Source organism: Pipistrellus hanaki, assembly GCF_964339955.1.
Source record: "Pipistrellus hanaki genome assembly, chromosome: 16".
NCBI lineage: Eukaryota > Metazoa > Chordata > Mammalia > Chiroptera > Vespertilionidae > Pipistrellus > Pipistrellus hanaki.
In genome coordinates this window covers 12670996-12697889 of record NC_140518.1, presented here as the reverse complement: position 1 = coordinate 12697889, position 26894 = coordinate 12670996, and the positions used below count along the sequence as shown (strand labels likewise).

Below are 26894 nucleotides of genomic sequence, written 5' to 3'. Positions count from 1 at the left end.
GGGTGTGCAGGAGGCAGCTGATCAATGATTCTCTCTCATCATTGATGTTTCTATCTCTACTTCTGCCTTCCTCTCTGAAGTCAATAATATATATATATATGTGTGTATATATATATATATTGATATATGGAATTAAATGAGAAGTTTTATTTTTTATTTTTTTTAATATATTTTATTGATTTCTTACAGAGAGGAAGGAAGAGAGATAGAGAGCTAGAAACGTCGATGAGAGAGAAACATCGACCAGCTGCCTCTTGCACACCCCCTACCGGGGATGTGCCCACAACGGATATACATGCCCTTAACCGGAATCGAACCTGGGACCCTTCAGTCCGCAGACCGATGCTCTACCACTGAGCCAAACCGGTTTCGGCTAAATGAGAAGTTTTAAAATCTTTACCACAGAGCCCGGTATATAAGTGCTCACTAAAGAGTAATTGTGGAGGGTTGCTGCGGAGAATGAAAGGGAGACTGTAGGATTGAGTGGGGAGAGGCCACTGAGGCGATGAATGGTGATGGAAACAATAAAACAAAAGAAAGGGACACTGTGTGCGGAAGAGCTTGGTGGAGACAGGCACCTGGAGATCCTGAAGCAGCAAGGTCTACCTACCCAGGCAGTCAAGTCTCCTGGCTCAGAATCAGTGCTCCGCACACCACCATCAACGGCCCCTCCTGAGGCCTCGAGCTACCAACCACCAGAGGCCGCCCAGAGTTCTGGGTAAGGAAGGCGACCAGGAGCCTGCCTGGCTTCTTGCAGGAAAGCCCCTCTAAGAAGGCTTGATGCATTCAAGGAGGGTCATACACGCGGGCCTCAGACCCTCTTTACTTTCTCGGGAATGGTAACGGTCCTCAACGGCAGTCAATAACGGTTCTCCATTCGCCCGGGCACTAGCAAGGGCAGGCTGAGGTCAAACCTTGGATTTTGGAGCCTCCACGCCCGAAACCCTAACTTACTCCGAACTACAATTCCCAGCATGCCACGCGGCCACGGCCTTCAAAGCGAGGCCCAACGCCCAGTGTTTCCGAGTAGTGCTCGCTCAGGCCTAGGACGGCTTCCCCTCATAGTTTCTGGGTATTGTAGTCCACCTTGTTCCGGGTTTCCCCGGGAATGAGCCGCGCCCACTCACGTCTCCCTTCGCCACAAAAACTACAAAACCCAGAAGACAGTGCCAGTTCCCCTCGTCCAATAGGAACACCCCATGTAGCGAGGCGCGGAGGCCGGCTCTTGGAACTCAAGATGGCGGACGAGAGTGAGACAGCAGTGAAGTCGCCGGCCCCTGCGCGGCCGCAGATGATGGAAGGGAACGGAAACGGCCATGAGCACTGCAGCGATTGCGAGAACGAGGAGGACAACAGCTGCAACCGGGGGTAACGAGATCCTCGGAGTCCAATTCCTGTCCAGTCTCCCACCACCTGGGTCTCGGGGGTGCGGGGAAGTCACCGGGAGCTTAGTGTAGCCCCACCCCCCATATTCTTATTGGCTGAGGCATTGAGATTCTGCCTGGTGATTGGTTGCTGTCTTTGTCATTTACCACGGGTGGGTGCTTAGTATATTAAGGGCCGGGGATATTCAATACTTTTTATTATATGTAAGTTCTTCTATGTGTGCTTCAGACGCGTCCCGGGAATAAGAGTCTGTAGGATGATGGTTTTCGATGGCACCACACAGGTCAATGTAACAGTACAGTTCAAAGGGAACGTTACTTACAGAGGCGTTGTGTGAACAACGTGATTAGCAATAAATAATAAAACACTTCCCTGCACTTCTCTTCAATGAGGAAGTTAACCAGGCCATACACACCATAATTATGTTGTAAAATGCCACTACCAGAGAATCTCAAAATACAAACTCGCCTTATAAACCCTGCACGACTACTGTGTAATAATGTTTTGGTGATTACGGTGTCTGTTGCTCCAAATAATTCACAAGTTTCCTGAACAATATATAATTAGGTCTTCCGGCATATTGGTTCTGTTGGCTTTGCGAAGTCGCCTCAAGCTTCAGGAAATTGAGTGGTAATGTTCTTGGACAGTGTTTGGAAGTGGGTTTAATACTGCGTCTCCTGTGCTGTAGGGTCTTGCCTACAGGTAACTGTATGTTCCTCGGGCAGAAGAAATGTATCAGGCGTTTGAATGTTGAATTCTGTTTCCAAATCAGTTTTCACTCTTGGAAGCCACACCCTGTCATTCCTCGTCACATGGCTACAGTGGCCAGCGCTGGTGCTCACTCTCCCTGTCTGTATCTCTATTTATATTTATGTCATTTTAATGGAAAGTCAGGAAAGACTGTTTTGGGTGTATAACTTTGGCCGAATCTGTGGTCTGCTTTTCATAGTCATCTTGTCATTTGCAGTCTTGATGGTATTGGTGGGGGTAAAGGTAAAAGGTTAATGTCTTTGGATAAACTTTTTTTTATATATATTTTATTGATTTTTTACAGAGAGGAAAGGAGAGGGATAGAGAGTTAAAAACATTGATGAGAGAGAAACATCGATCGGCTGGCTGCCTTCCGAGAGAACGTAGGATTATTAAAGTGGCTTATATCCACCTGTGATGAACCCTTAGGTTAAAAGATCTTTCTATTTCTCAGCCAACATTAAAAATGGGAAGAAGGCAGAGGAAAAGGAAGCTTGTCGGTTTTGGTTTCATAAGACTATGTTCTTTTGCTATAACTCACGACAGATCTAATGTAATACAAACCTGGATTTGAGGTTTGGGATTCCTAAGAATGGAAGAGCTGAGAAAGAGGAAATAGGAGAAACAGAAAGAAGGGAAAGTGCGGCCTTTCTGAATAGGATCCCACTCGGAGATGAGAGTTGTTGAATTAGAAAGTCATTTCAGAAGTGAAAGTAGTTTCCTTGCTCTTTGTGTAGTTGCTTTTATTTTATTTTTTTCTGCTAAACTGTTGCTCTGACCAGTGTCTATAGCTCATTAATGGGTTTTGTTCCCTGTAATCTATGAATCATTTTGCAAAACAGCCCTGGTTTATTAAGGTATAACAAAGTGGTGACCTTCAAAAACTTTGAACGGGTTTCTTTTATTGCTGGTTGTTTCATTTACAGTTATAGTCTGGGTGAACAAATTAAGTTTATTAGCATCTTGAACCTAGAGGTCTTAATAACAAATGAGTTTGGAGGTGGCAGGTGAGAACCAAAGGACCCAACCTGGAGAACAGAGTCTAGTTTGGCATTTTATTTTATTATTTATTATTTTTATTTTTTTTAAATTTATATTTTATTGATTTTGTACAGAGAGGAAGGGAGAGAGATAGAGAGTTAGAAACATCGATGAGAGAGAGTCATCGATCAGCTGCCTCTTGCACACCCCCTACCGGTGATATGCCCACAACCAAGGTACATGCCCTTGACCGGAATCGAACCCGGGACCCTTCAGTCCCCAAGCCGACGCTCTATCCACTGAGCCAAACCGGTCCCGGCTAGTTTGGCATTTTAGATTCTGAGGTAGACTAAACGTTTTCCCATTCATTGTCAGAGTAAACGGTTTTGGGAAGAAGCCGTGTGGCACGGTAGGAAAAGCATGCACTTTGGAGTCGTTCAAACCTGGGGTCAGCCCTGGCCAGTGTGGCTCATTTGGTTGAGCCTGGTCCTGTGTACTCAGGACCTCAGGTTCAGGGTCTCGGGTTCGGGCACGTGCGCAGGTTATGGATTCTGTCCCTGGTTGGAGTGCATAGGGAGGCAACTGATTAATGTTTCTCTCTCTCCCCCTCTCCCTTCCTCTCTCTAAAATAAACAAACAAACAAACAAAAACATTTAAAACAACAAAAACCCTGTGTAAAAACCTGGTTCTGACCCTTAATAATCTGTGGCCTTGGGAAGGTTCCTTAACCTTTAGTTGTAGGGATTAAGTGACTTAGTGTTTGGAATGAAGTCTTCCCCCTCCCTCATCGTCTTCAAATCTTCCTTCTCCCAGTTTGCCTGCCTGCCCTTATCACGTACTACATTTTTGGTAACTTTTTTCATGACATTAGTTCAGCAGCATACGTGTCCAGTCCGTGCCTCACCTGACTCTAAGGTGCCTGAGAAGAGGGCTCATGTCTTTGAGATGCCTAGCTCTTAATGTGCCTTAATGAGTATTTGCTGATGATTGAATGACAAGTGGAGTTTCTTTTCTGCTCACTCGGGAAGGATGCCAGATTTTTCTTACATACACACTTTCTGCCCTCACATAAGCCCCATTGTAAACCTTACTACAGATTTTGTGAAATACCTGTGGAAAGCAATGATCCCCCAATTTACTGAGGAAGTGTTCCCCTGCTTTTTGGCTTCTTGGAAATGTTATTGTCTTTACTTGTATTATTTAAAATGTTTTCAAAGGTGACATAAAAGTTGAAGGGGAATATCTCCCTTTGATGTTAATATTTTAAAGTATAATATGCAATTAGTTCAAACTAACCCTTATTCCCTTAGGCCTTTCTTTCAGGATGGGCTCAGCGCTTTATATTAATGAAATGCGCTACATTCATGCACTGGAATAACAGGAAATTCAGTTGTGCTGGTTTCTTATGTTCCTTTGTGAATAGGTTTAGTTCTTGACTTTTCTTGTGTATTTCTTCCCTAATTAAACATTTGGTGAGTCTAAATTTCACATGTACATATGAATGTATAGGTGCACATACATACATACACATCGTGTGTATATAATATGTATAAATGTATCTGTCTGCAGTTTTTCTGTCAGCTACTTTTTTTTTTTAATTCACTCAGAGAAAAGGAGGGCAGTGTTTTTACCTGGTTACTTGCCTGATGTGAGTTAATTACCCTCAGCAATTGAGAGGAGGGTCAGACTAAGATCATCTTTATGCCATATCCCCCAGCAGTTCATGATTCATCTACATATATGGTTCATTTGCTTGTTTTTCATGAAAGGCTTTCCAGGAAGTATCACTAAAGAATAAACCTTACCAGATGGCAGATTTTGGTAATATTTGGAACCAAATAGGTAATATTTATCTGGCTGTTTTGGAACAGGAAATTACTTTTAAACTCTGGTTCCTAGGAGTGTTTGGCATTTGTTTTGCAATGTCATCTATGCCATTGAGATGCTGGTAAGCCTTTAATAAGGGTCTCTTTTCAGTCCTGTTCTCTAACTCCAGGGGGACAGGTTAAGATGGGTTCTGAAAAGCTTTCCTCCTTCCTAATTATGCATTATTATCCCATATGAACAAACTTAACAGAAAAGAATGGTTTTTTAAAAAAATATTGATATTTCACAGAGAGGAAGGGAGAGGGAATAGAGAGCTAGAAACATCGATGAGAGAGAAACATCGACCAGCTGCCTCCTGCACACCCCCTTACTGGGGATGTGCCCGCAACCAAGGTACATGCCCTTGATCAGAATCGAACCTGGGGCCTTTCAGTCCGCAGGCCGCTGCTCTATCCACTGAGCCAAACCAGTTTTGACAGAATGGTCTTTTTTTTAAAGGAATTCCATAAGCTATCCTTGCTTGCTTTTTTTAAAAAATTTATTCAGATTCTCCAAAGAGTTGTTCTTTCCATATTTATTGGATGGCTTATAACTGCATCTAGCTCTTGGAAAGAAGAAATCTTTTAGTTTCTTTTTCTTAATCTCTTTCTTCAGCTTTTGGCTTTTCAAAACTAGATCAAAACGGAAATGAAAAGAGAGAAGCCTCATCACTGATACCAAATAAGCGTTCTAATTTTATTTCCCAATTAAGAGGCTGTTAAAAAGAAACTAATCAAGAGCTGCTTTGAAGAGAAGAGACTGGCAAGCAGAAGAAATGAGAAATAAGCTAGAGCCTGTTTCAGGGAGGCTGCTGCTCGTGGCAAACAAGTTCTGCTGATTTTCCCCATTGTTTGGTGGGCTCACTGCAGAATTTCCCAGCTTTACCAAGTGTGCAGTTACCCCTTTCCCTGCGAAGTTCATCAGTTTTAGGGCCATAGGTTTGGTGACTTGGGGAGTATGCTTCTTTAGCTTTTCCTCCTTAACTGTTTATTTTAAATCTCCGCCCTGCTAGCCTCTCTTCTGATTTTCCAAGGAGGGTGCTTAGTAATTGTTGCATTTAGGCACACAGAACATAGTGCGGGCACATACACACAAAGAAACTAAAATTCCTTATTGAGGTTAGTCCTTCAGAATTTTTTCTACTGCTACTGACTGAGAGGCAGCTGGGGAGGATTCACTGTTGTTAGTGTTCAGTAAATGTCATACTTTGTTGTTATTCCTACGTGCTGGGCACTTGGACTTCGCTGAGCCCTCTGCATGGATTAGCTCAGCTAGCCTTCGGTTATAACTGGCTTAGCTTACGTAATGAGGCCTGGGATTTGCATCTTCACCTCTCTGTGTGACACCCTGCAGGACCCAGTATGAACTTACAGATTTCTTTTCCCCACGGCATTGACGTCTACATCCTGACTTAGTGCGATGGCAAGTCCTGTCTTTGGATCCACTGAGTAAACCAAGGACTTACCCTAGCCAGGAAGCCAGTTGGTGATGCAGGTAGCTTACAGGTGGCCCCTGTAAACTCTCCTTTATGGGCCAGAATTTTTTCAGAGGTCATTCTAATGTGTGAAATTGCTGCCATTGTTGAGTCATTGCTCAGAAAATTACTGAAAATGGCCTCTGAATAGCATTTGACTTGACCTCGGAGTTGCCAGGTGACAGTCTAGCTCACCACACCAGCCCAGAGGTTCTGGAATTTACATTCTGTCTCACTCCCATTTTAAGCTATTGAGTATATTAGAGCTTAAAAAAAAACAATCAAAAACAAAAAACCCACAGTTTTCCTTTATGACAGGAATTGCTTGTTCCTCCTCACAGCTCTGGCCAGCTATCCCAGAGAGGGCAGAGGGTGGCGGTAAAAGCAGTCTTTTGCAATCCCTTCCCACAGCCTGCTGTTTTCACAGGCCTCCTAGGTTACCTTGATGGCGTCCTGAGTGTGGTTTTTTGTGTGTTTGTGTTTTTTTTCTGTCATGCAGGATTCACAGCAGTTTCTTTTCTTTCTTTTTTTTTTTTAAACAAAGGTGGAGATTTATTTATTTATTTATTTTTAATTTATATATTTTTTAATATATTTTATTGATTTTTTACAGAGAGGAAGGGAGAGAGATAGAGAGCCAGAAATGTCGATGAGAGAGAAACATCGACCAGTCGCCCCCTGCACACCCCCCACCGGGGATGTGCCCGCAACCAATGTACATGCCCTTGACTGGAATCGAACCCGGGACCTTTCAGTCCGAAGACCGACGCTCTACCACTGACCCAAACCGGTTTTGGCGACACAGCAGTTTCTTATATAAATAACCGATGGGTGGACATTTGTGGAGTTTGCCTTACGTGATCCTGCAGTCACAGCGGTAGAGAGGATAGGCAGCGATTCCCGATTCATGCGCTGTGGTTTCTACTCGGGCACTCCTGTAAACGCCACTTTGTTCCCTCTCCCTGAGCCTGCTGAGACCTCAGAGGATTGCTGAACTATCATGCCTCAGGAGTAAATGGATCTGCAGAAGGATTTCCTGGTGTCTAAAAGTAGAGTCAAGAGGATATTAGAGGCTAGGATTTATCTAGTAAGTTTCTCTGGAAATTTTGAATTTTAGCCCAAAGAATTAATTTCCAAGTTTTTTTTGGGGGGGGATGACTGAAATTGTGGATTTTATTTTCTGGACTCTTTTTTTCCTGTTGATCTCATAATTAAAACTAAACCCGTAGTCTGTGTTTAAGACATTGGAACCATTTGATGTAGTTAAAGTGGAGATTTTTTTGTTTTAACTCTTACAGGAATAGGATAGGTCCTAAGGAGATAGAAGCAACAAATAAAGTTGATCATTTAAAATCTTAACCAGTCGCTCTAATGAGCACAGCATGTCCACTGCTCTCATAGAATATTAATATAGCTGTCCTCTGGAAACATTCCTAATGATGTTTTCTGACCCTCTTTTAAGCTCTCGCTTTTCAGAGTTGTATTTTAGTCTGTTATGCCTGGAAAGCATCAGTCAAGCATATATCCGTTGAGTTTTCAGCTGTGTGCTCAGCACAGCTAGAACAGCTGTATAAGATGTGGTCACAACACTTAGGAACTTTTTAAATGTCATTGGGAAGCCAGGAAGCAGCACATGATTATACATAAAGTATTAAATTGTTTGGGAGATCAGACTCTTAAATCAGGCATCACGGGGACATACAGTAGGCAGAGGAGATGTGATGAAACAGCCGGTGTTCTTTTGGCTTTGGAGATTCCCAGGTAAATTCTCCCAGGGAGTAAGACTAGTGTAGGGGGCGGAACGGGCCAGGTCTTTAGAGGCTGGTGGCCGTCCTCTTGGTACTAACTGGTCAGTTGATGACCAGTTTGCCTCACATCTTGGGTCCTGGTGTCCTCTCTGTAACAAGTTAAGCTAGAGAGCCCTGAGATTCCTCCGCAGTAACAGCTTCCTGTCCCTCAGCCACGCCCCTGGGAGTGGGCTTTGTCACCCAGTGGGACTGAGAGGAGGTCCGTTAAGATGCTTCCTACTCATCTTGTCTGGAAGTTTGCTGCTCCTGTTGTTCATCTGTCAGCTTGCCCTTCCCTCCCACCCACTCCTAAACCCTGGCACTGCATTCTCTTTCTAGAAATAAGTACTGAGGTTCACTTTCCATCTCCTCCCCCAGCCCTAACCTTCTACCACAGCATCCGCAGGATTTCTTACATGTTTGAATTTAGAATATTTTGGCTTCTGGGTCTGTCATTCTGCTAATTTGTCCCATGTTTGCTAGGTTGTTCGTTGACAACTTTACTGTAGAATGTAAATTTCAAAATTATTCTGTGAACTCTCACATCCCTTTCCCCTGCAGGCACACATCACTCCCCAACATGCCCGCCCCCCCCCAAAAAAAAATGTCAAATTTCACTAATTCTCTGCTCATTATTTTGGAACCAAATGAACCAAAGTTAGCTTTTGATTTTTTTGTATTCCAAGGTCTGGTGGATCTCTTCGGAGTATGTTAAGGTGACCAGAACTCTGAGAGATTTCTGTGTTAATTTGTTGAATCCCAGCATGCCCTGGGACACCTACCCAGTCCCTATGAACTTCAGGTTCCTTTAAACATGATGCCCAATTCTCAGAGAAGGGCTAGCCTGGCCTCTCTGGGGTCCTCTGGTTTGGTTATCCCCAAATCCAAACCGAGGCCATTCTTCTGTGAGATGATCCTGGCTTCCTAATGTTTCTTGAAGACCTACTTTCAAAGTCTCTGAGCTTGGTTTCTTGTGAATAACTGCAATCACCTTAAAAGCTAACGTAGTGGGCTCCTTGGAAGTCCCTTCTCTGAGTCTGTTTGGGATGTTGGCTGTGAGAGCATGGAGAGCTCATAACCTGTCCTCATGGATATGGCTCAGTGCCTGGGAGCTCAGTAAAAATGGCTTTTAAGAAAACTTCGCTTTGTTCTTCAGCTGTCTCCGTAGGCTTGGTGTACAAGTTGAAACAGGATTGTTGCTCAGTAGCTGCATGTACACAGTCAAGCCGATACAAGGACATGATTTTAGTTTGGGTCTTGGTGTTGGCCAGCTCTAGTATCAATGCATAAAACAGAACAAGAGTTCAGCCCAAGATCTTCCACAAAAATGGAGTTGTTGAGGAGATGCTTCATAGAAGTGTCTCCACTGAAGAGCAATCAAAGCAGAAAGGGAGTGTTTTAGTGATTTGCACACGGGTGAAGATGTCTGAAGTTGGAGGAAGTAACTTCTCTCTTCCTTATGTGAAGTTGAATTTAGTAAGTATCCAATTGGTTACTACATAACAGTGATTCATCTTCACCTTTTGATTCTTTTTTCCATTGAATTATGTTAAAAAATTACTCTTAAGGTAATTCATATACTGAGACCAGAGAATTCATTCCATATGCTGTGACAGTGGTCGGCAAACTCAATAGTCAACAGAGCGGGGAAACGGCGGCTCATGAGCCACATGTGGCTCGAGAGCCGCGGTTTGCCGACCACTGGATGAATAAGGATTTGTAAATTGTATCAACAATGGAATGATGGTTTGTCTCCTAATACCAACCAGTTTTTAAACCTTCTAATGCTGCATATAATCCTGAGACTGGAGTGAGACTGTCTCTGGAATAAGAAAACCACAGAGTTGTCATAGGCTGCAAATGGACCTCTGTGTGGTAACAAAATTGAGTTATTAGAAGAAAAAATTATCTTCAGGGCATAAATGACTTTATGCTTCCTGTTCATTGCTATGGCCTTGGGGTTTTGCTGAGCATCTGGTTTTATGGAGTTCATCTTATTCCTCCTCTGAACGTTATCAGTCTTTCTCCCATGATATGCCTTCTTTATCTCATTAATGTAATACGTGGGAGGGTACACTTGCTTGTAGCTTCACGACCTTACATTTGGAATAAAGTAACCTCCAGCCTTCACTGGCTCTTCCTGATTTCCTAGCCTTTGCATCAGGTGGCAGCAGTTATTCCAGAGCTGGGGGCGGTAAGGGTGGATGAACGGAAGGGCTCTGAGTGTCAGTAGCCTAGGGCAGTGGTTGGCAAACTGCTGCTCGAGAGCCAGAGCCACGTGTGGCTTGTGAGCCGTGGTTTGCTGCTCTGTTGACTAATGTGTTTGCCGACCACTGACCTAGACTCTCGATTCCAATAATTACAGGCTGTTGTTCCTTGTGATTAAGCCCCTATCCCAGTGGTCGGCAAACTCATTAGAGAGCCGCAGTTTGCCGACCACTGGCCTAGGGAAAAGTTGGCTTGATCCTTCCAGCATAAGAAGCTGCTGTCACTGGAGGCTTTCAGGCATGGAGGAACGCGCGGAAAGCCACTGTCTCAGCGGCGGGTCCCACGGCGGTAAGACTTTCAAATGATGCAGAAAGGTGAAACAAGGAGAGCCAGTAAAGACTGGAGGTAACTTTAGTCCTGGGTAAGGGTGTGAAGTCTGGGTTTGAGTGCTCCTACCAGGATTCGGAAGAAGACATTCTACAACAGGAAATGGCAGCATGTGGTTACAGATTGCCTTCTCCCTACACAGTATAATATTATAATTGATATTCATAATGATCCCAAGGCATTTTAAGACCATGAAGGCTTTCTGAATTTTATATATATAATTCAGCTGCCTCTTGCACACCCCCTACTGAGAAAACTAGGTGCAGAAACATTGAGTAATATGCTTAAGGCCACCGAGCTAGAGGGACTGAGCTGAACCCGGAATCTCAGGCTGCTACTTAGGAGAGGTTATGTGGTGAAGTAAAATAACACCCAGTTCCCATTAATAATCATCTTTGGAACCAGGTGTTCAAAGAAACAATCTTTTGTTAAAAGACGTATTTGAGTCGCCCAGTACCGCTCCTGGCTTGCAGACGTGTTCAGTTCTACTTACCTCCTTGCTTATTCCTTCAGCAGTTTCTTGTTCTAAAGTAGGACTAGCATATCTAAATGGGTTAGAAAGACTTCTGAATTATTGACTCATTGCAGAAAAAAATTAAAGATGCTATGCCTTGATTTCAAATCTAATTGCAACTAATTTACTCTTTAAAAAAAAAAAAAAAAGTCCCTAACCTTATGTATTTCCAAATGCTGTGGCCCAAGAATACATCTTTATTCAAAAGATGTGAAGTCCAGGGAACATGTTTCAATTTGAAACAAGAAAAAGAAAAAAACATTGCAATTACTAATTCATACAAGTTTTGGGGGAATATTAAATTCATTAAGCTTAATACTTTTGCACCCTGTGTGCGGAGTGAGCCTGAGGCAGGGGAGATCCCCACCTGCGGTTTTTCCTGTGACCCCCGCTAGGTCTCTAAGATAAAGAAGTGCCAACAATGGCTTGGTTCCACATGTGTTTCCTTGCCAGGTGCTTCACTTGCACCAACTGAAAGGCAGAATCCTTGGATGAGCTTCCCTCAGGTGGGGACAGACCCGGGGTGGGGATTCCCAGAGTGGGGCCAGCACCTTTAATAGAGTTTTTCATCTAACAGACCCCATCTCTGAGGACGAGGAGAGATACTGTGAGGTTTTCGGCGCAGGGAACAGAGGCAGAGTCCAGGCCAGCCAAAAGGAAGTTTAATCCTGCACTCCCGGGGAAGGAGCACCGTCCTGAGGGGAGGGCCATTAGGACCGGGAGTCTTGCTGGGCGTGAGCCAAGTCACTTTTTTATACAGGTGTTCAGTGAAGGCGGAGGACCATGAGTGAGGGCAGGGGTTCTAGGAATGGAGCCAATGTCTGCACCACCATGTGCCTGGAGCACTGGTCTGTCACGGGTTTCAGGGAGGGACCAGCATTTGTGTCGCCATCTGTCTGGTGCACTAGTCTGTTATTTGTGTCACCATCGGTTGCATGCATCAGCTCTGGAATTCCTCTGACCTAACATCCCGGCCTTTTGTGATAGGGGGCGCCGAAATCGTCCTGGCTGCTTCCTGCTGCCCAGGGGCGAGGAGGGGAGGGGTGAAGGCCAGGGTCAGGCAGAGGCAGATCCCAGGGCAGCCCAGCGTAGGGATGGAGCAGGAGCTGGTTTACAGTCACCCGTGACATCTCGGTGACCCGGGATGGATGAATTTGAGGAGGCAGGGGGCTAGGAGAAAAAAGACACAGATGAGAACTAGGGGCCCTGCCATGGGTGGATCCGGGTGGCTCAGGGGCTCTGGAACCAGCCGAAAAGAGAGTTGTCCCGGGCGTGTCTTGCAGGTAGCGCTTCACTCAGCTTGGCCAGGGTCGCGCGGCCTGTGTCGGAGACCTGGATTTGGGCCTTCTGGGCCAAGACATATTCCCGGGAGATGTAGATGGTCCCTGAAGGGGTCGAGCTCCGACCACTTGCATATAGTTTTCCCATAACGCCGGCCACCCATCGCTGGTCCCGGACCCTGATGTTGAAGGTCTCATTCTTCCAGAAAAAGGGACCAAAACTGACCTCATTATAAGCATCATGGATGACACAGTCTGACCAGCAGCAACCCCCATAGGTGTTGACATCTTGATTACATCTGTCTGGGTCCTGCTGGTCATAAGCAAAACAGACATATGGCCGGCCCCAGTTGGACACTGTCTGGAGGTCAACAGCAATCAGGATCTCCGCCTGGCAGCCGACCAGAGGGCAGTCCTGAGATCCCACCAGCACCCGGCAGTGTTTTGTGCTGTCCTGGCCGACTGTTTCATGGACCTTGAACCTCCACACATAAGCGGGTGGGTGTAGGTTGCCCAGGGCCGGGAGGAGAAGGAGGAGGGGGAGGGCGGCTAAGGCGGACCTCAGTGGGGCCCAGCACCTCACATTTATAGAAGTCATGCTGCTCCGGGTCCTCGAGTCTGGAGAGGTGGTGCCACGACGGATCGCCAAGTTGTTTGGCTGCAGTGTGAGGATGACTGTGAGGTCCCGTCCACCTGGGCTCCAAGGCCTTGGGATGTAGATTCTTAAGGAGGACTGAGTCCCCGGCTGGAGGGCTGGTCCTCGGGAGCCTTGGTCGGCTGGTTCTGGCCGGAGCAGCTGCCTGAGCAGAGACAGGTGTGGAAGATCAGTAGCCAGGAGAGGAGGGGCAGTAGGGAGACGATGGTTGAGCAAGAAGGGTTTCCCATACAGGAGTTCCAAAGGGCTTAAGAAGGTGGGCTCCTTGGTGTGGCCCGGATTCTGGTCAGGGAAGGAGCTGCGAATTTCTAGAGAGGTCAGTTAGAAGGTCTTCAAGGAGGCCGTTGGCCCTCTCACCCTTACCCGATGGTTGTGGGCGGTAGGGCACGTGCAGTTTCCAGGAGATGCCAAGAGAGGGGCTAACCTGCTGAACGACCCTTGATATAAACACTGGGCCGTTGTCTGATTGTATGGCGGGGGAGACTGGACCTTGGGATTGTGTGTGTTATAAGGGTCTCGGATGCCACCTCAGCAGTTTCCTTGCAGGTAGGGAAGGGAAGGAAAGGAGTAGTGGAAGCCAGGGACCTGGATTGTTGGATAAGAGGTTAGACATATTCTGGTTAGCTTTAGAAATATCCAGCAACCTTGTCCTGCCAGGCTTGGAGACTGAAGCCTCACTTTCTTGCTCATAGTAAAATGGCCCTTTTACAATTCTTATCAACAGTTAATTTAGAACTTTTCTTTCAACATTTCTCTTTTCCTTCGCATCACATACACAAACCTTCACAAAAGTTCACACTTTCCAATTAGCCTCAAACCTTCCTTCTATGTCCTTCAAAATGTGTAACCATGTCTCAGACCTTCCATTAAGTATTTCTAAACATGTCTAGCAATCAGTGTTTCAGTATTGTATGCTATTTTAAAATATTTAGAAGAGAGAGGGATAGAGAGTCAGAAACATTGATGAGCTGAAACCAGTTTGGCTGAATGGATAGAGCGTCGGCTTGGGGACTGAGAGGTCCCGGGTTCGATTCCAGTCAAGGGCATGTACCTTGGTTGCAGGCATATCCCTGGTAGGGGGCGTGCAAGAGGCAGCTGATCGATGACTCTCTCTCGTTGATGTTTCTAGCTCTCTCTCTCTCTCTCTCCCTTCCTCTCTGTACAAAATCAATAAAAATATATTTAAGAAAGAAAGAAAGAAAGAAAAGAAAGAAAGAAAGAAACATTGATGAGAGAGAGTCATCAATCAGCTGCCTCTTGCACACCCTCTACTGGGGATGTGCCCACAACCAAGGTACATGCCCTTGACCGGAATCAAACCGGGGACCTTTCAGTCCGCAGGCCTACGCTCTATCCACTGAGCCAAACCGGTTTTGGCTGATCTCAGTTTCTGATAAGCCTGCACAGTCGAGAAAGTTGTTCTTGGGGAAGGGTGGAGTGGGGAAGAGGCAGGGAGGCTGAAGGGCTCCGAGTGAGCTGCAGAGTGGCCCCCAGTCTGGTGAGGATATCCATTCTAAAGGGCACAGGCGCGAAGGCATGACTGGGAACGGGTGGTTATAGGGCTGTTGTCAGGAGACAGGGAAGGAAGGGCCTGGTGGCCTGTGGGCAGGTGGATTTGCCGTCAGTACCCGTGTCTGAGATCGTGGAAGGGAAAAGGGGCCTTGGAAAGGAGGGCAGGACCGAGAAGGAGACCAGCTCACCCACTACCTTGAGCGTTACCCTGGGCTTGGGGAGGGTGATGGGGGCGTCAAGTCCAGGCACCTTCAGTCTTCGGCCGATCCCAGCATGGCCAGCGGCGGGTCATGACCTGGAAGGGCGGCCCCTCCACGCTGAGACGCAGAGGGCCCGTCACTTTTCCAGGGGCCGCTTGGACCACACGCCGGGCGGGGCTTGGTTGGAGCCCAGGGCTGAGGGCACTGCCTTGCCTTCATTTCTGCACTTGAAGCACCCTCCAGGTGGCGTCAGTCCTCTCGTTGCACCCCACCACGCACAGCCCCTCGGCCCCTCGGGACCATGCACGGCTGCCGTGGGCCACAGGGCCACAGCCAAGGCTCGGGTTTGCAGGTTTACCTTCTGTCAACGGCTGGCTTCCCGCTCCCGCTCTGCCTGCTCCTCACGGGCATTGAGCACCTTAAAGGTCGTGACCACCAGATCTTGGACCTTTCCCGAATATCTGGGCCGCCTGCGAGATCAGTGGGTGGCTAGCTGGGAGACTCTAAAAGAGACAGTTGGTGGAGGAGGACAGGGAAGGGAGGGAGTGGACGGTGGGGTGGAAGGAGCTGTGGGGGGAGGGCCTGGACAGGAAGGCGGACGAGTCCGAGGGGAGGGAAGATTTTCGGGGGGTTCAGATAAGGCGGAAAGTGGAGGGTGTCGGTAAGTAGAGGAGGTTTCTTATAAGCGAGGAGAACCTGGGCTGTGGAACAGGAGGAGCAGAGGGAGGGACGGGAGCGCAGGTAGAAAAGAGCCTGGACATATGGGACCTCAGGCCACTTCCTGATTTGCCAGCAGAAATTACTGAGGTCAGTAAGGATGTTAAAATCGAAAGTCCCGTTCTCGGGCCATTTTGACCTGTTGTCCAATACAGACTGAAGCCATGCCACATTACAGAAGTAAAGGAGGCGTGTAGGGCGCAGATCCTGGGACAGGCCTAGCTTAGCCAGATTGGTAAGCAGGTACCCTAGAGGTTTTTAGAGTTTTGATTACCCATGCTCGATACCTGAGGCCAGTAGCCGAGGCCAAAGGACCAGCATCCCAGTTGTTCAGACAAGGCTACGGCCGGAGGGACAGCAGGGACGTCTCCACTGCCTCCCGAGGTCCGGACCCTCCTGGAGGGCTCCAGAGGGCGGTGCCTGGAAGGCGTTCTCTGACACATGTCGCGATTTATGGACAGAGACGCCGGACAGCCTTCACAGGCCGGGACTTACCGCTGATGCTGCCGAGCCCGGGGAGAAACCGGAGGATCCTAGAGAGAGAGGAGGGGGACCCCGGACCGTGAATGGTCAGAGGGAGTGTTCGCACCCTCCCAGATTTCGGCACCAAATGTGAGGTTCGCAGCTCAGGGAACAAAGAGAGAGTCCAGGCCAGTCAAAAGGAAGAGCTTTTAATCTTACCCTCCCGGCAAGGCTCACGGGTCCTGAGGGGAGGGCCGGAACAGTCACTCTGGGTGGGAGCCGAGTCCCTTTTCATACAGGTGTTCAGTGAGGGCGGGCGGAATTCCGCAAGCCCCGGGCAGGGGTTCTAGGAATGGAGCCAAAATCTGAGCACCATTTGCCTGGAGCACTGGTCTGTCACGGGTTTCAGGGAGGGACCAGCATTTGTGTCGCCATCTGTCTGGTGCACTAGTCTGTTATTTGTGTCACCCTCGGTTGCATACATCAGCTTCTGGAATTCCTCTGACCTAACAGATACCTACCAGAATGCTCGAAGGGAGAGAATAATCCAGAAAGAAAAGCCAGTTAGGTGAAACATTTGACGTGAAGAAATCTCAAGTAGGACTTGGAAGTGGGAGCAGAAACCTCAGAAAATGAGTTCTGGGCTGAAACGGGTTTGGCTCAGTGGATAGAGCGTCGGCCTGCGGACTGAAAGGTCCCAGGTTCGATTCCAGTCAAGGGCATGTACCTTGGTTGCGGGCACATCCCCAGTGGGGTGTGTGCAAGAGGCAGCTGATTGATGAAACATTTCTCATCGATGTTTCTAACTCTCTATCCCTCTCTCTTCCTCTAAAAAAATCAATAAAATATATATTTTTTTTTAAAAAGAAAAGAAAATGAGTTCTGATTCCAGCCTTCTTCCAAAGGACCATCTCTGCCCCCCTCACTTCTTCTCGTTTCCTAACACGGAGCTTTGTTTTCCTTAAATGCCGATTTCCTTTCCTTTCCCCCCGACACAGAAGCCTTGCCGCCTCTCTTCCACAGAAAGGCCTGTAAGGGAACTAGGGGATCCTGGCCTCCCAGATCAGGGATTGCCTCTGAAAGCCGCTGCAGGCTGCTGCCACCTTGGGGTCTTGCCAGAGTGAGGGACCCGCTGGTGGGCTTCCAGGGCATACTTGTGCTTGAAGCCTTTCCACACTCAGGCCGCCTGTGAGCGTGGACGTGCTGGTGACTGAGGGGAAAGCAGATGATGCGCAGGCCACGGTCAGGGCAGGGGTAGGCCTGGCCTGGGTGTGCCCGCGCCTGTGGATAGCCGAGAGGGAGGACTAGCTGAAGTTGCAGCCACAGTCTAGGCAAGAGTAGGGTGGTCTGTGGTGGGAGTGTCTGAGCCATGAGAGCTTCACCTAGAGTTCCAGTGAAGCTCTGGGCAGGCAGCTTTGTGATTGGGGCCAGGTGGCAACCACTCCTTGAGAGAGCTCCCATGTTCCATGTCTTTCTTTTGGACTCTTCTTCAGCCCTTCTTTCTCCTCACTCCCATCCCTGGATCCTGCAGCCAAACTTTCCCTTGCCTCTGCTGCAAATTGCTGGGCTCTCACCCTCTGGTCCCTGGGCCTCCTAGTTCCAGCCTCCACCTCCCCTTCCATCCAAGAAATAAAAGTGGTTTGGGCCCTGAACATCCAAGGGGGGGCCCAAGGGAGAGGTTTGATCCCACAGCATAGGAAACCAGTGGATGATTAATTTTGACTTTTTTTTTAATTTTATTTATTTATTTTAATATATTTTATTGATTTTTTTACAGAGAGGAAGGGAGAGAGATAGAGAGCTAGAAACATTGATGAGAGAGAAACATCAACCAGCTGCCTCCTACTGGGGATGTGCCCGCAACCAATGTATATACCCCCGACCGGAATCGAACCCGGAACCCTTCAGTCAGCAGATTGACGCTCTACCACTGAGCCAAACCGGTTTCGCCTTAATTTTGACTTTTTAATGGAAGAATTCCAAGGAGGATGGCAGAGAGATGCTAGACATTACTCCCAGGCCAGCAATGCCAACATCAGTTTAGACATGGCAGACACCAAACAGTAATTGCGAATGCAAGCTGCAAGGTGAACCTTAAAATTCATCAATAAAATGAAGAAAACCCAGAATCAAAACTATTTCCTAAGATCAACAAGAATTGGGAGAAACGTTTCAGAGCAAATGAATTGAAAATGCCAAAGAAACGGTATAATATGTGATTTGTGTCTCACTGAAGATATTGAGAGAGAGTGCAGAAAGTCATAAGAGATGGTAGAAAACCCAAATGTGGCTAAGAAACTTGCTTTTGCTGCATTCCTCGGGTGTGTCACAAAGAAGGAAAAGGACATGAGTATTACCACGTTCATGCTCACCCTCAGGCTTCAGGTAATCTCTGCAGGAATGGCTGATGCTTCACTTTTCCCAAGGTCCCTACTACTGGATGTTGACTGATGATTTCACCGCCTTAATCAGCTGACAGTTGTCCTCAATCCTGCAGGCCTGATTTAGGCATTTTTCAAGATTGTGTCACTATTTTGGACACAGCAATGTTAAATTACCTTTTTCTTTGTTGCTTCCTTCATTTCCAGCATTGCCTTGTGCTTTAGATTCAGCCAGGGAAACGCGTTAAAGCTAATGCCTGGGAGGATAGGAGTGGGGTGAGGAAGGGTTTCCACAAAGACTATTATTTGGGTGTCATCCTTTTAAATTTAGGGCTCTTGGTGGTTATGAATGCCCTGTTAACATTTGCCTTTGGTGCCAGCAACCTGACAGTCTGAAGAAGAAAATCATAGAAAATAAAAACAAGAATAGAAACGGCCCTTTCAAACAAGTAGGACATTCCTTGCACAGCACTCCCTCCCCGGAGCTGATGGCAGTGGGAGGAGAGCTGTGTGTTCTGGTGTCCTCCAAATGCCTCTTCTGGGAACCTGGGTGATTCTCTAGTCTGCTCGGAAGCCAAAGGCTTGATTAAGAAAGGCCTGGCTCCACAGAAAGCTCTTTGTCAGTGTAGCCCAAAACAGATGATTTTTTTTTAAACCCTGCATTGGTATTTACTTGTTTTTACAGTGGTTTGAGTCCAGCCAATGACACTGGAGCCAAAAAGAAGAAAAAGAAACAAAAAAAGAAGAAAGAGAAAGGCAGCGAGACAGACTCAGCCCAGGATCAGCATGTGAAGGTAACAAGGAGGCTCTGTTTTCTTGCTACTGAGAGTTGATTTTTCAGACGAGAAGGGTTCGGGGTAAATGTGTAGAAACGATTTAGACTGACAGTCTCCACTGGCACTACTTAAAGATGGAGGGCTTGGGTCCCTCTGCTGCCCTCTGCCACCCTAGACCTAGGAGATGAATCTACTCTCATACCTTAAGACACAGCAGGTTAGCCAGAACCGGTTTGGCTCAGTGGATAAAGCGTCAGCCTGGGGACTTAAAGGTCCCAGGTTCAATTCCAGTCAAGGGCATGTACCTTGGTTGCTGGCGCACCCCCAGTAGGGGGTGTGCAAGACTGGGGGTGCCCAAGAGGCAGCTGATCGATGATTCTCTCTCATCGATGTTTCTAACTCTCTATCTCTCTTCCTCTCTGTGAAAAATCAATAAAATATATTAAAAAAAAGACACAGCAGGTTAGACACTGACTCCCAAGCATGGTGTCCTCTGAGGATGCACAGGCACATACATGCAGTGCCGTACAAGGTGCCAGCCCGTTACCTAGAGCAGCGGTTCTCAGCCTTTTCCATCTAAGTCTCCACTCAGGCCTATTCTTTTTAAGGCAGACCTTTATGTATTGCAAGCTTTCTCTTAACCAGTTACTAACTGCTACGATATTCTGAGTGTAATTTTCAAAGGTCCGCCGCTAATGGCATACAAATGGTTAATGCATAGTCATTGTAATGAAAATCATGAGTCACACAGTCAGTTTCCCAGTTCCACTGGCTAGAACCACTGGCCTAGAGTTTTCAACCTAAGACTGGACCTGGAGGTATTAGCAAGGATTGTTTTGTTTATAAATAAAACAACATTTTAAAAAAAAAACAACACTATTATTTCATGTTAGTACTATCCTCTTTAAATATATTTGTAAAATTTATCTTTAGAGAAAGAGGAAGAGAGAGGGAGAGAGAGAAACATTGATGTGAGAGCTTAACTGGTTGGTTGCCTCCCATACACACTCCAACCAGGGATGGAACCCGCAACCTGGGTATGTGCCTTGACCAGGAATTGAACCAGTGACCTTTTGTTGTGCAGGATGATACTCAACCAACTGAGCCACACCGGCCAGAGCTAGTCCTATCCTCTTTAGAATAGATGGGGGAAGTTCATAACCCATAATTCCTCTTTTAGAATAGCTTCTCAAACAGTTGATAAGCGTCATGAGAAATTTGGTCTCATTCCAGTCTATCTACACTTTGTTTCATGACTCAAATGTTATACTCCATCTTCAGTCTTCTATCTTATTAAGATATGACTTCAAGTAATTTTTCAGTATCAAACCCCCTATGAAAAAAAAAAAAAAAAACATCATATTGACCACAGCGGGCTAGGTTGTTGCCAGGCACTTGAACATCCCTACAAGGCAGATGGGAGTCTTCCCGTTCTAAAGATGAGAGAGGTGGCTTACCCAGGTTTTCAGTCAGGAATCCTAGCCTAAGCCTATGCTTTGGCTTTAGGGTTTTTATTTTTGTTTGGGGATGTGTATTTGGGTGGAGGGTGTGACCCTGAGCCCATATCAAAATGGTTCTCTTTGAAATTAGAAAATATTAATAAACCACCATTTACATAGCTCTTCCATTTTTTCCTCTTTATAAAAGTGAAGTAGTTTATTGTAGAGAATTTAGGGGGGAAATCATAGCAAGAGGAAGAAAACTAAAATCACTTATAATCCTGTGGATGAGAAAGGGGCCACATACTAAATCTGGCAAGCTCGGGAAGCCTGCAGGGCAGACCTTACAAGCTCAAAGGTCTATAGTAACCACATAGGATGGTCTGAAATTAAAACTTTTTAACTGGCCCTAGTCAGCTTGGCTCAGTGGATAGAGCGTCAGCCTGAGACCAAAGGGTCCCAGTTCGGTTCTGGTTGAGGGCACATGCCTGGGTTGTGGGCTCAGTCCACAGTAGGTGGCATGCAGGTGGCAGCCAATCAGTGTTTCTCAGCATTGATGTTTCTATATCTCCCTCTCCCTTCCTCTCTGAAATCAATAAAAATATATTGAAAAAGCAAACACTTGTTCTGGCTGGTTTGGCTCACTGGATAGAGTGTCGGCCTGGGGACTGAAGGGTCCCAGGTTCGATTCTAGTCAAGGGTATGTACCTTGGTTGCAGGCACATCCCCAGTAGGGGGTGCGCAAGAGGCAGCTGATTGATGCTTCTCTCTCATCGATGTTTGTAGCTCTCTATTCCTCTCCCTTCCTCTCTGTAAAAGATCAATAATATATATATTTAAAAAAACAAACAAGCAGACAAACATACACTTTCTATCTGAAAATGAGTCATGGTGGGTAGTCATGTTCTAGGCCAGTATCTTCCCCGATAAATCTTTACCTTAACTGAGCTTATCTTATGGTCTTTGCATCTACATTTATAATAACACACCTTTTTGTAATTTCTTTCCTTCCTCGCTCCTTCCCCAGTGCACCAGAGCAAAGACCACAAAATCTCTCATTGTTATGGTTATTACGTTCATTGTTAACCATCCTATACACGCAAATGTAAAAGAAGTATGTGTTTATTAGGTTTACTTTTTATCCAGGCCCAGAGATTCCCCCACTTCCTCCCATTTCCCTAAGCTATCACCAGTGGATTTTATGTAACCCCTTACACTTCCTCCTTTGTAATTTATAAAATAAGGCACATAACTGCCATTCTCTGGAGCATTTTCTCAATCAGTTGAGATTTTGCTTCCTGGCATTTGTCGTCAGTTTAGCTCAAGTAAATTCATAAAAATTCTCTACAGGCTTAAATGTGTCTTATGTTGACAATCCTACCTCCCAAGGCAATGTAAACACGTTGGTTTATAGTCTTCCTTTCCTTCATAGTCTAAGTGGGGGGAAATAGTGTTAGAAAAAATTATGCATATTTTTATAATTATAAGAACCAGGAGCCATTAAAAAATGACAAATTACAACATATCTATAAAAAGTCAAAAGACAATTTTTAAAAAGATAAACAATAAACTAGGAAAATAAATATATTAATCAGTCAATTTAAAAAAATGAAATGAGTAGACAGTTCACAAAGAAAAAATATAAATGTTTAGTCAGTGTATGAAAAGACGATTAAACTCAAAATGAAAGAAATAGAGATTAAAGCAGTCTTTTTTCCCCCTAGATTGACAGAGATTAAGATTTGTTAAATTTTATTATGAGAGTCTGGAGAAACATGTTCTCATAACAATATTTATTGGCTTATTAACCTGTTTTTAGGGGAAAGTTGACAATATATATTATAGTTTCAAATGTAATTTAATACCTGTTAATCCAACAAACCTCCTTTCTTAGATTTTATCCTGCAGGAATACATATCCAAATGAGCAAAAATAGACGTGCAAGAAAGTTCATTGTAGCATGCTTGTAGCACTGAAGAACAAAACCACCAAAATGCCCATTGCTGGGGGGGTGGCTAATTAACTGTGGCCCGTGCACAGTAGTTAGAATGGGCAAGTCTGTGTGGCCACATGGGTAGGTCTCTTAGACACAGTGTTTAAAGAACAGTTTTTAGAATAATACTATATGATCCAATTTTAGTTTTTGAAATTGTGTGTGTGTGTGTGTGTGTGTGTGTGTGTGTGTGAGTTTGGAGCTTGCATATAAAAAAGTCAAATTATACTTGCCTCTTCTACCTCTCAAATTAAGACTGTTGATGACAAGGATTATATTTGAGGGATGGGATTGTTGGGTTTTTACTTTCTATATGTATTACACATTCCTGCATTGTTTGGAATTTTACACTGAACATGTATTCTGCCATCAAACATCACAAGAAGGGGAGAAACCCTGCAGGGAACCCCCCCCCCCTCGTTTTGTTCATCAACAACAACTTTCTCCAGTTGTACAATATGTGATCTCTGGAATTGGGATAGAGGAATCATTTCCCTTCGTTGAGTTGTATCCCTTCAATATATTGTGTGTGTTTTTAATTGATGATTTCAGGGAGAGGGAGAGAGAGAGAGAAACATCAATGATGACAGAGAATCACTGAATGGTTGCCTTCTACATACCCCCCACCAGTGATTAAGCCCACAACCTGGGCATATACCCTGACCGGAACTGAACCATGACCTGGTTCATGGGCTGAAGCTCAACCCATTGAGCCACACCGGCAAGCTGTACTCCTTTAACTGTTGAACCTATAATTAATCAAAAGTACTTATTAACATAATGAGCCTTTTCTCTCCCCGACTTTGTCTTGTCTAGATGAACTCTTTGCCAGCAGAGAGGATCCAGGAAATACAGAAGGCCATTGAACTGTTTTCTGTGGGCCAGGGACCTGCCAAAACGTTGGAGGAGGCCAGCAAAAGAAGCTACCAGTTCTGGGACACACAGCCTGTCCCCAAACTGGGTATGTGTGTGCCTCTTCTCCAGGAGAGTTGTGCTGAGGGTTCCATACTTAATTTGTGCGGGCTATATTGTCCTGGAGTGCCTTGGGGGTTATTTTTAGAGGGTAGTCTTGAAAGTACAGTATAGAAAAGGCTATTGTTCAGGGACCTCATCGTTGCACAGTAGCACACTGAAACCAAATAATGGCTCCTTCAGTTCATCATCATCCAGTACAAATCTACAAAGAAAAACAATGCATTGGCACATGGTGAATGGGGATGTCTGCCCATGTTCTGTCTTCCCACATAGACTTTATGGAGAGACTGTCGTGTTTATCTGGGCAAACCTTCAATCCTGGGATGGCGAAATCCTCACCCTCTTCCCCTTATCTCTTGCAAATGCATGTTTACTAAATACAAAGTGATTTGACAGTTTACTTAACGATGATGGTTCAACAACTGGAATACCATATGCAGGTTTGGTTGGCACCCCTTAAGAAAGAAAAGAGTGGGATAGCTAGAAAATCTAAAAGGATTCCAGAAGAGACTGGACATAGCAGAGTTAGAGCTGACCTGCTGAGACCAAGCTACAGCTAACCTTGATGGCTAACTTCAGAGGGTCGCTGTTGACAAAGTTTCTGGAGTGGTTGCGTCATGATTCTGGGCTCATTGATAGCCCACCTCCTGTTTTCTGTGTGGCTGGGAAAGTAAGTCTGTTGGGAAAAAACGTATTTTTCAACACCAAACGTGAATGGATGACCTTAGGGTGTTCATGATACCGCTCCTTTCCAGAAACACAGTGTGTGTTTGGTGGGGAGGAGGAGGCGGGCAGGGGCCGGGCCAAGGACTGGTGAGGGACAGCTGTGCCCAGGGAGATTCGTCTACTCAGTGGTGGGGAGCACTCAGTTCAGAGCCTTGCTACTCAAACTGGTTCTCACACCAGCAGGATGGCCTTGCTTAAGGGTTATAGAATTCAGAATCTCATGCCCCGCTCCAGACCTTTAGAATCAGAACTGACAGGGGGGTTGTGTCCATTTTGAAAGTTTCAGAAGCTCTGCTCTAAAGCAGATGCAGTCCTTGGGCAATCCAGAAGTGATTTGAGGAACGCCCCTCCAGGCAAAATACTGCTGGATGGCCATGAGCCGTGAACCGGCCAGGAGGCTCTGTTCCAGAACCTGTCCCAACCCATCCGCCTGGGCTGCCGGGCTGCCCCAGCCACGTAGGTCCAGGCCCACTGCCTGAGCCCTCGGGCGGGGCTGTGGGTCACAGTAATGCTGTTCCTAGGGCAGGCCTGGTAGCCAGTTCCCATGACCTCTTCCCCTTCAGGGAGCCACATGCCCTGCCTCTGAGCGAGTGCATGGAGAGACGTGTGGTGACTGCCGAATATTTTGGTTCGTTATCAGATGGGGTTTGGGGTTGGTTTTATTTTCACTGGGAATTTGCTCCCTTTTTTACAGACAGTGAAACCTGGGGATGAAGCGAATTAAGTAATAGGCTTCTGTTTCTCTTCAGTCCAGTTATTCTTCGTTTTTTTCCTCAGTTTCTCTACCTGTAATTATAGAAAGTGCTGCATTTTTGTTGTCGTTGTTTATTTTCAGAAAGTTCACGAGCAAGCCACACAGTTGCCCCCAGGGTCCCTGATGCACTCAGGAAGGTGCAACGATGCTCAATGCCATTTCTTCTCTGCATGCTCAGTGCTATTTCTTCTGAGCTGTGTGTGGGGTGGGGCTTTGTGGAAGAGCAGGCCAGTTAAGTCCGTTGTTTCCGTGAAGCAGCCCATAAAGGACCACGTTGTTGGTGTCAGCTGCTCTGTGTGACTGAGGTGCTCCCCTTCTCCTCCTGCGAGTACTCTTAGAGTTGTGTGATTTCTAGAGTTGCCTTCATATTTTCCACTGAAATGGGCTAATGATTGTAAAATTCAAGTATTTCAAGTGAGCCGTGTTTTCACCACTCCTTACCTTGTTGGGACTGATATAAATTGTTTTCCACTAAAGAGATCTAGAATTCTTTAGAAGTTTAAAATCACCCTAAATTCCCCCACTTAAAGGCCTTCTAAACAGCAATTGTTTTAGGCTATGTAACAGTTCTTTGTGCTCCCAACTAAAATTTTTGTTCTCTTTTTCAGATCATATCATTTCATTTTTATTTTTTAAAGTTTTTTTTTAATTTATTGATTTTATTTTATTTTTATTTTATTTTAATATTTTTTCTTATTTATTTTATTTTTTTATTAAATTATTTTTTGTGTACATATCTTACTATTGCCCCCCCCCATTTTATTTTTTTAAATTAAATTATTATCTGTGTACATATACCATTGCCTCCCCACTCCCATACATGCCCTCCCTCCCCAGAGTTTTGTGTCCATTGGTTGTACTTATATGCATGTATACAAGTCCTTCAGTCCTACAGTTGATCTCTTATCTTCCCCAGATCTCCCTACCCTCCCCGCTGTAATTTGACAGTCTGCTTGTTGCTTTATTGTCTCTATATCTATCTTTTGATTCATCAGTTTATAATGTTTTTTATTATCCATAAATGAGATCATGTGGTATTTCTCTTTCATTGACTGGCTGATTTCACTCAGCATGATGTTCTCCAATTCCATCCAGGTTGCTGCAAATGATGAGAATTCCTTCTTTTTTATGGCAGCATAATATTCCATTATGTAGATGTACCATAGTTTTTTGATCCAATCATCTGCTGATGGGCACCTAGGCTGTTTCCAAATCCTAGCTATTGTAGATTGTGCTGCTATGAACATAGGGGAGCATATATCCTTTCTGATTGGTGTTTCTAGTTTCTTGGGATATATTCCTAGGAGTTGGATTACTGGGTCAAATGGGAGTTCCATTTCCAGTTTTTTGAGGAAACTCCACACTGTTCTCCACAGTGGTTGCACCAGTCTGCATTCCCACCAGCAGTGCACGAGGGTCCCTTTTTCTCCACAACCTCGCCAACACTTGTCTTTTGTTGATTTGTTGATGTTGGCCATTCTGACAGGTGTGAGATGGTACCGCATTGTTGTTTAGATTTGCATCTCTAATTTATTAATTTTTAGAGAGGGATGGAGGGAGTAGGAGAGAGAGAGAGAGAGAAACGTCAATTTGTTGTTCTACTTATTCATGTATTCATGGCCAATTTTTGTATGTCCAAGGATGGAATCCACAACCTTGGCCATATCAGG

At 45.6% G+C, this 26894-nt stretch overlaps 1 protein-coding gene across 2 annotated transcripts in view; it reads left to right on the top strand.

Moving 5' to 3' along the window:
* Positions 1–1202: 1202 nt before the first annotated feature.
* The window catches only part of NMT1 (N-myristoyltransferase 1), a 38132-nt gene continuing 12440 nt past the window's right edge, over positions 1203–26894 (top strand). For both annotated transcript variants that reach the window (XM_084863509.1, XM_084863510.1), the window contains exons 1-3: positions 1203–1368; positions 19247–19355; positions 23586–23730. In XM_084863509.1, coding sequence (XP_084719635.1) covers positions 1238–1368; positions 19247–19355; positions 23586–23730 — 385 coding nt within the window. In that variant the 5' untranslated portion in view covers positions 1203–1237. The remainder of the gene's footprint in view (positions 1369–19246; positions 19356–23585; positions 23731–26894) is intronic.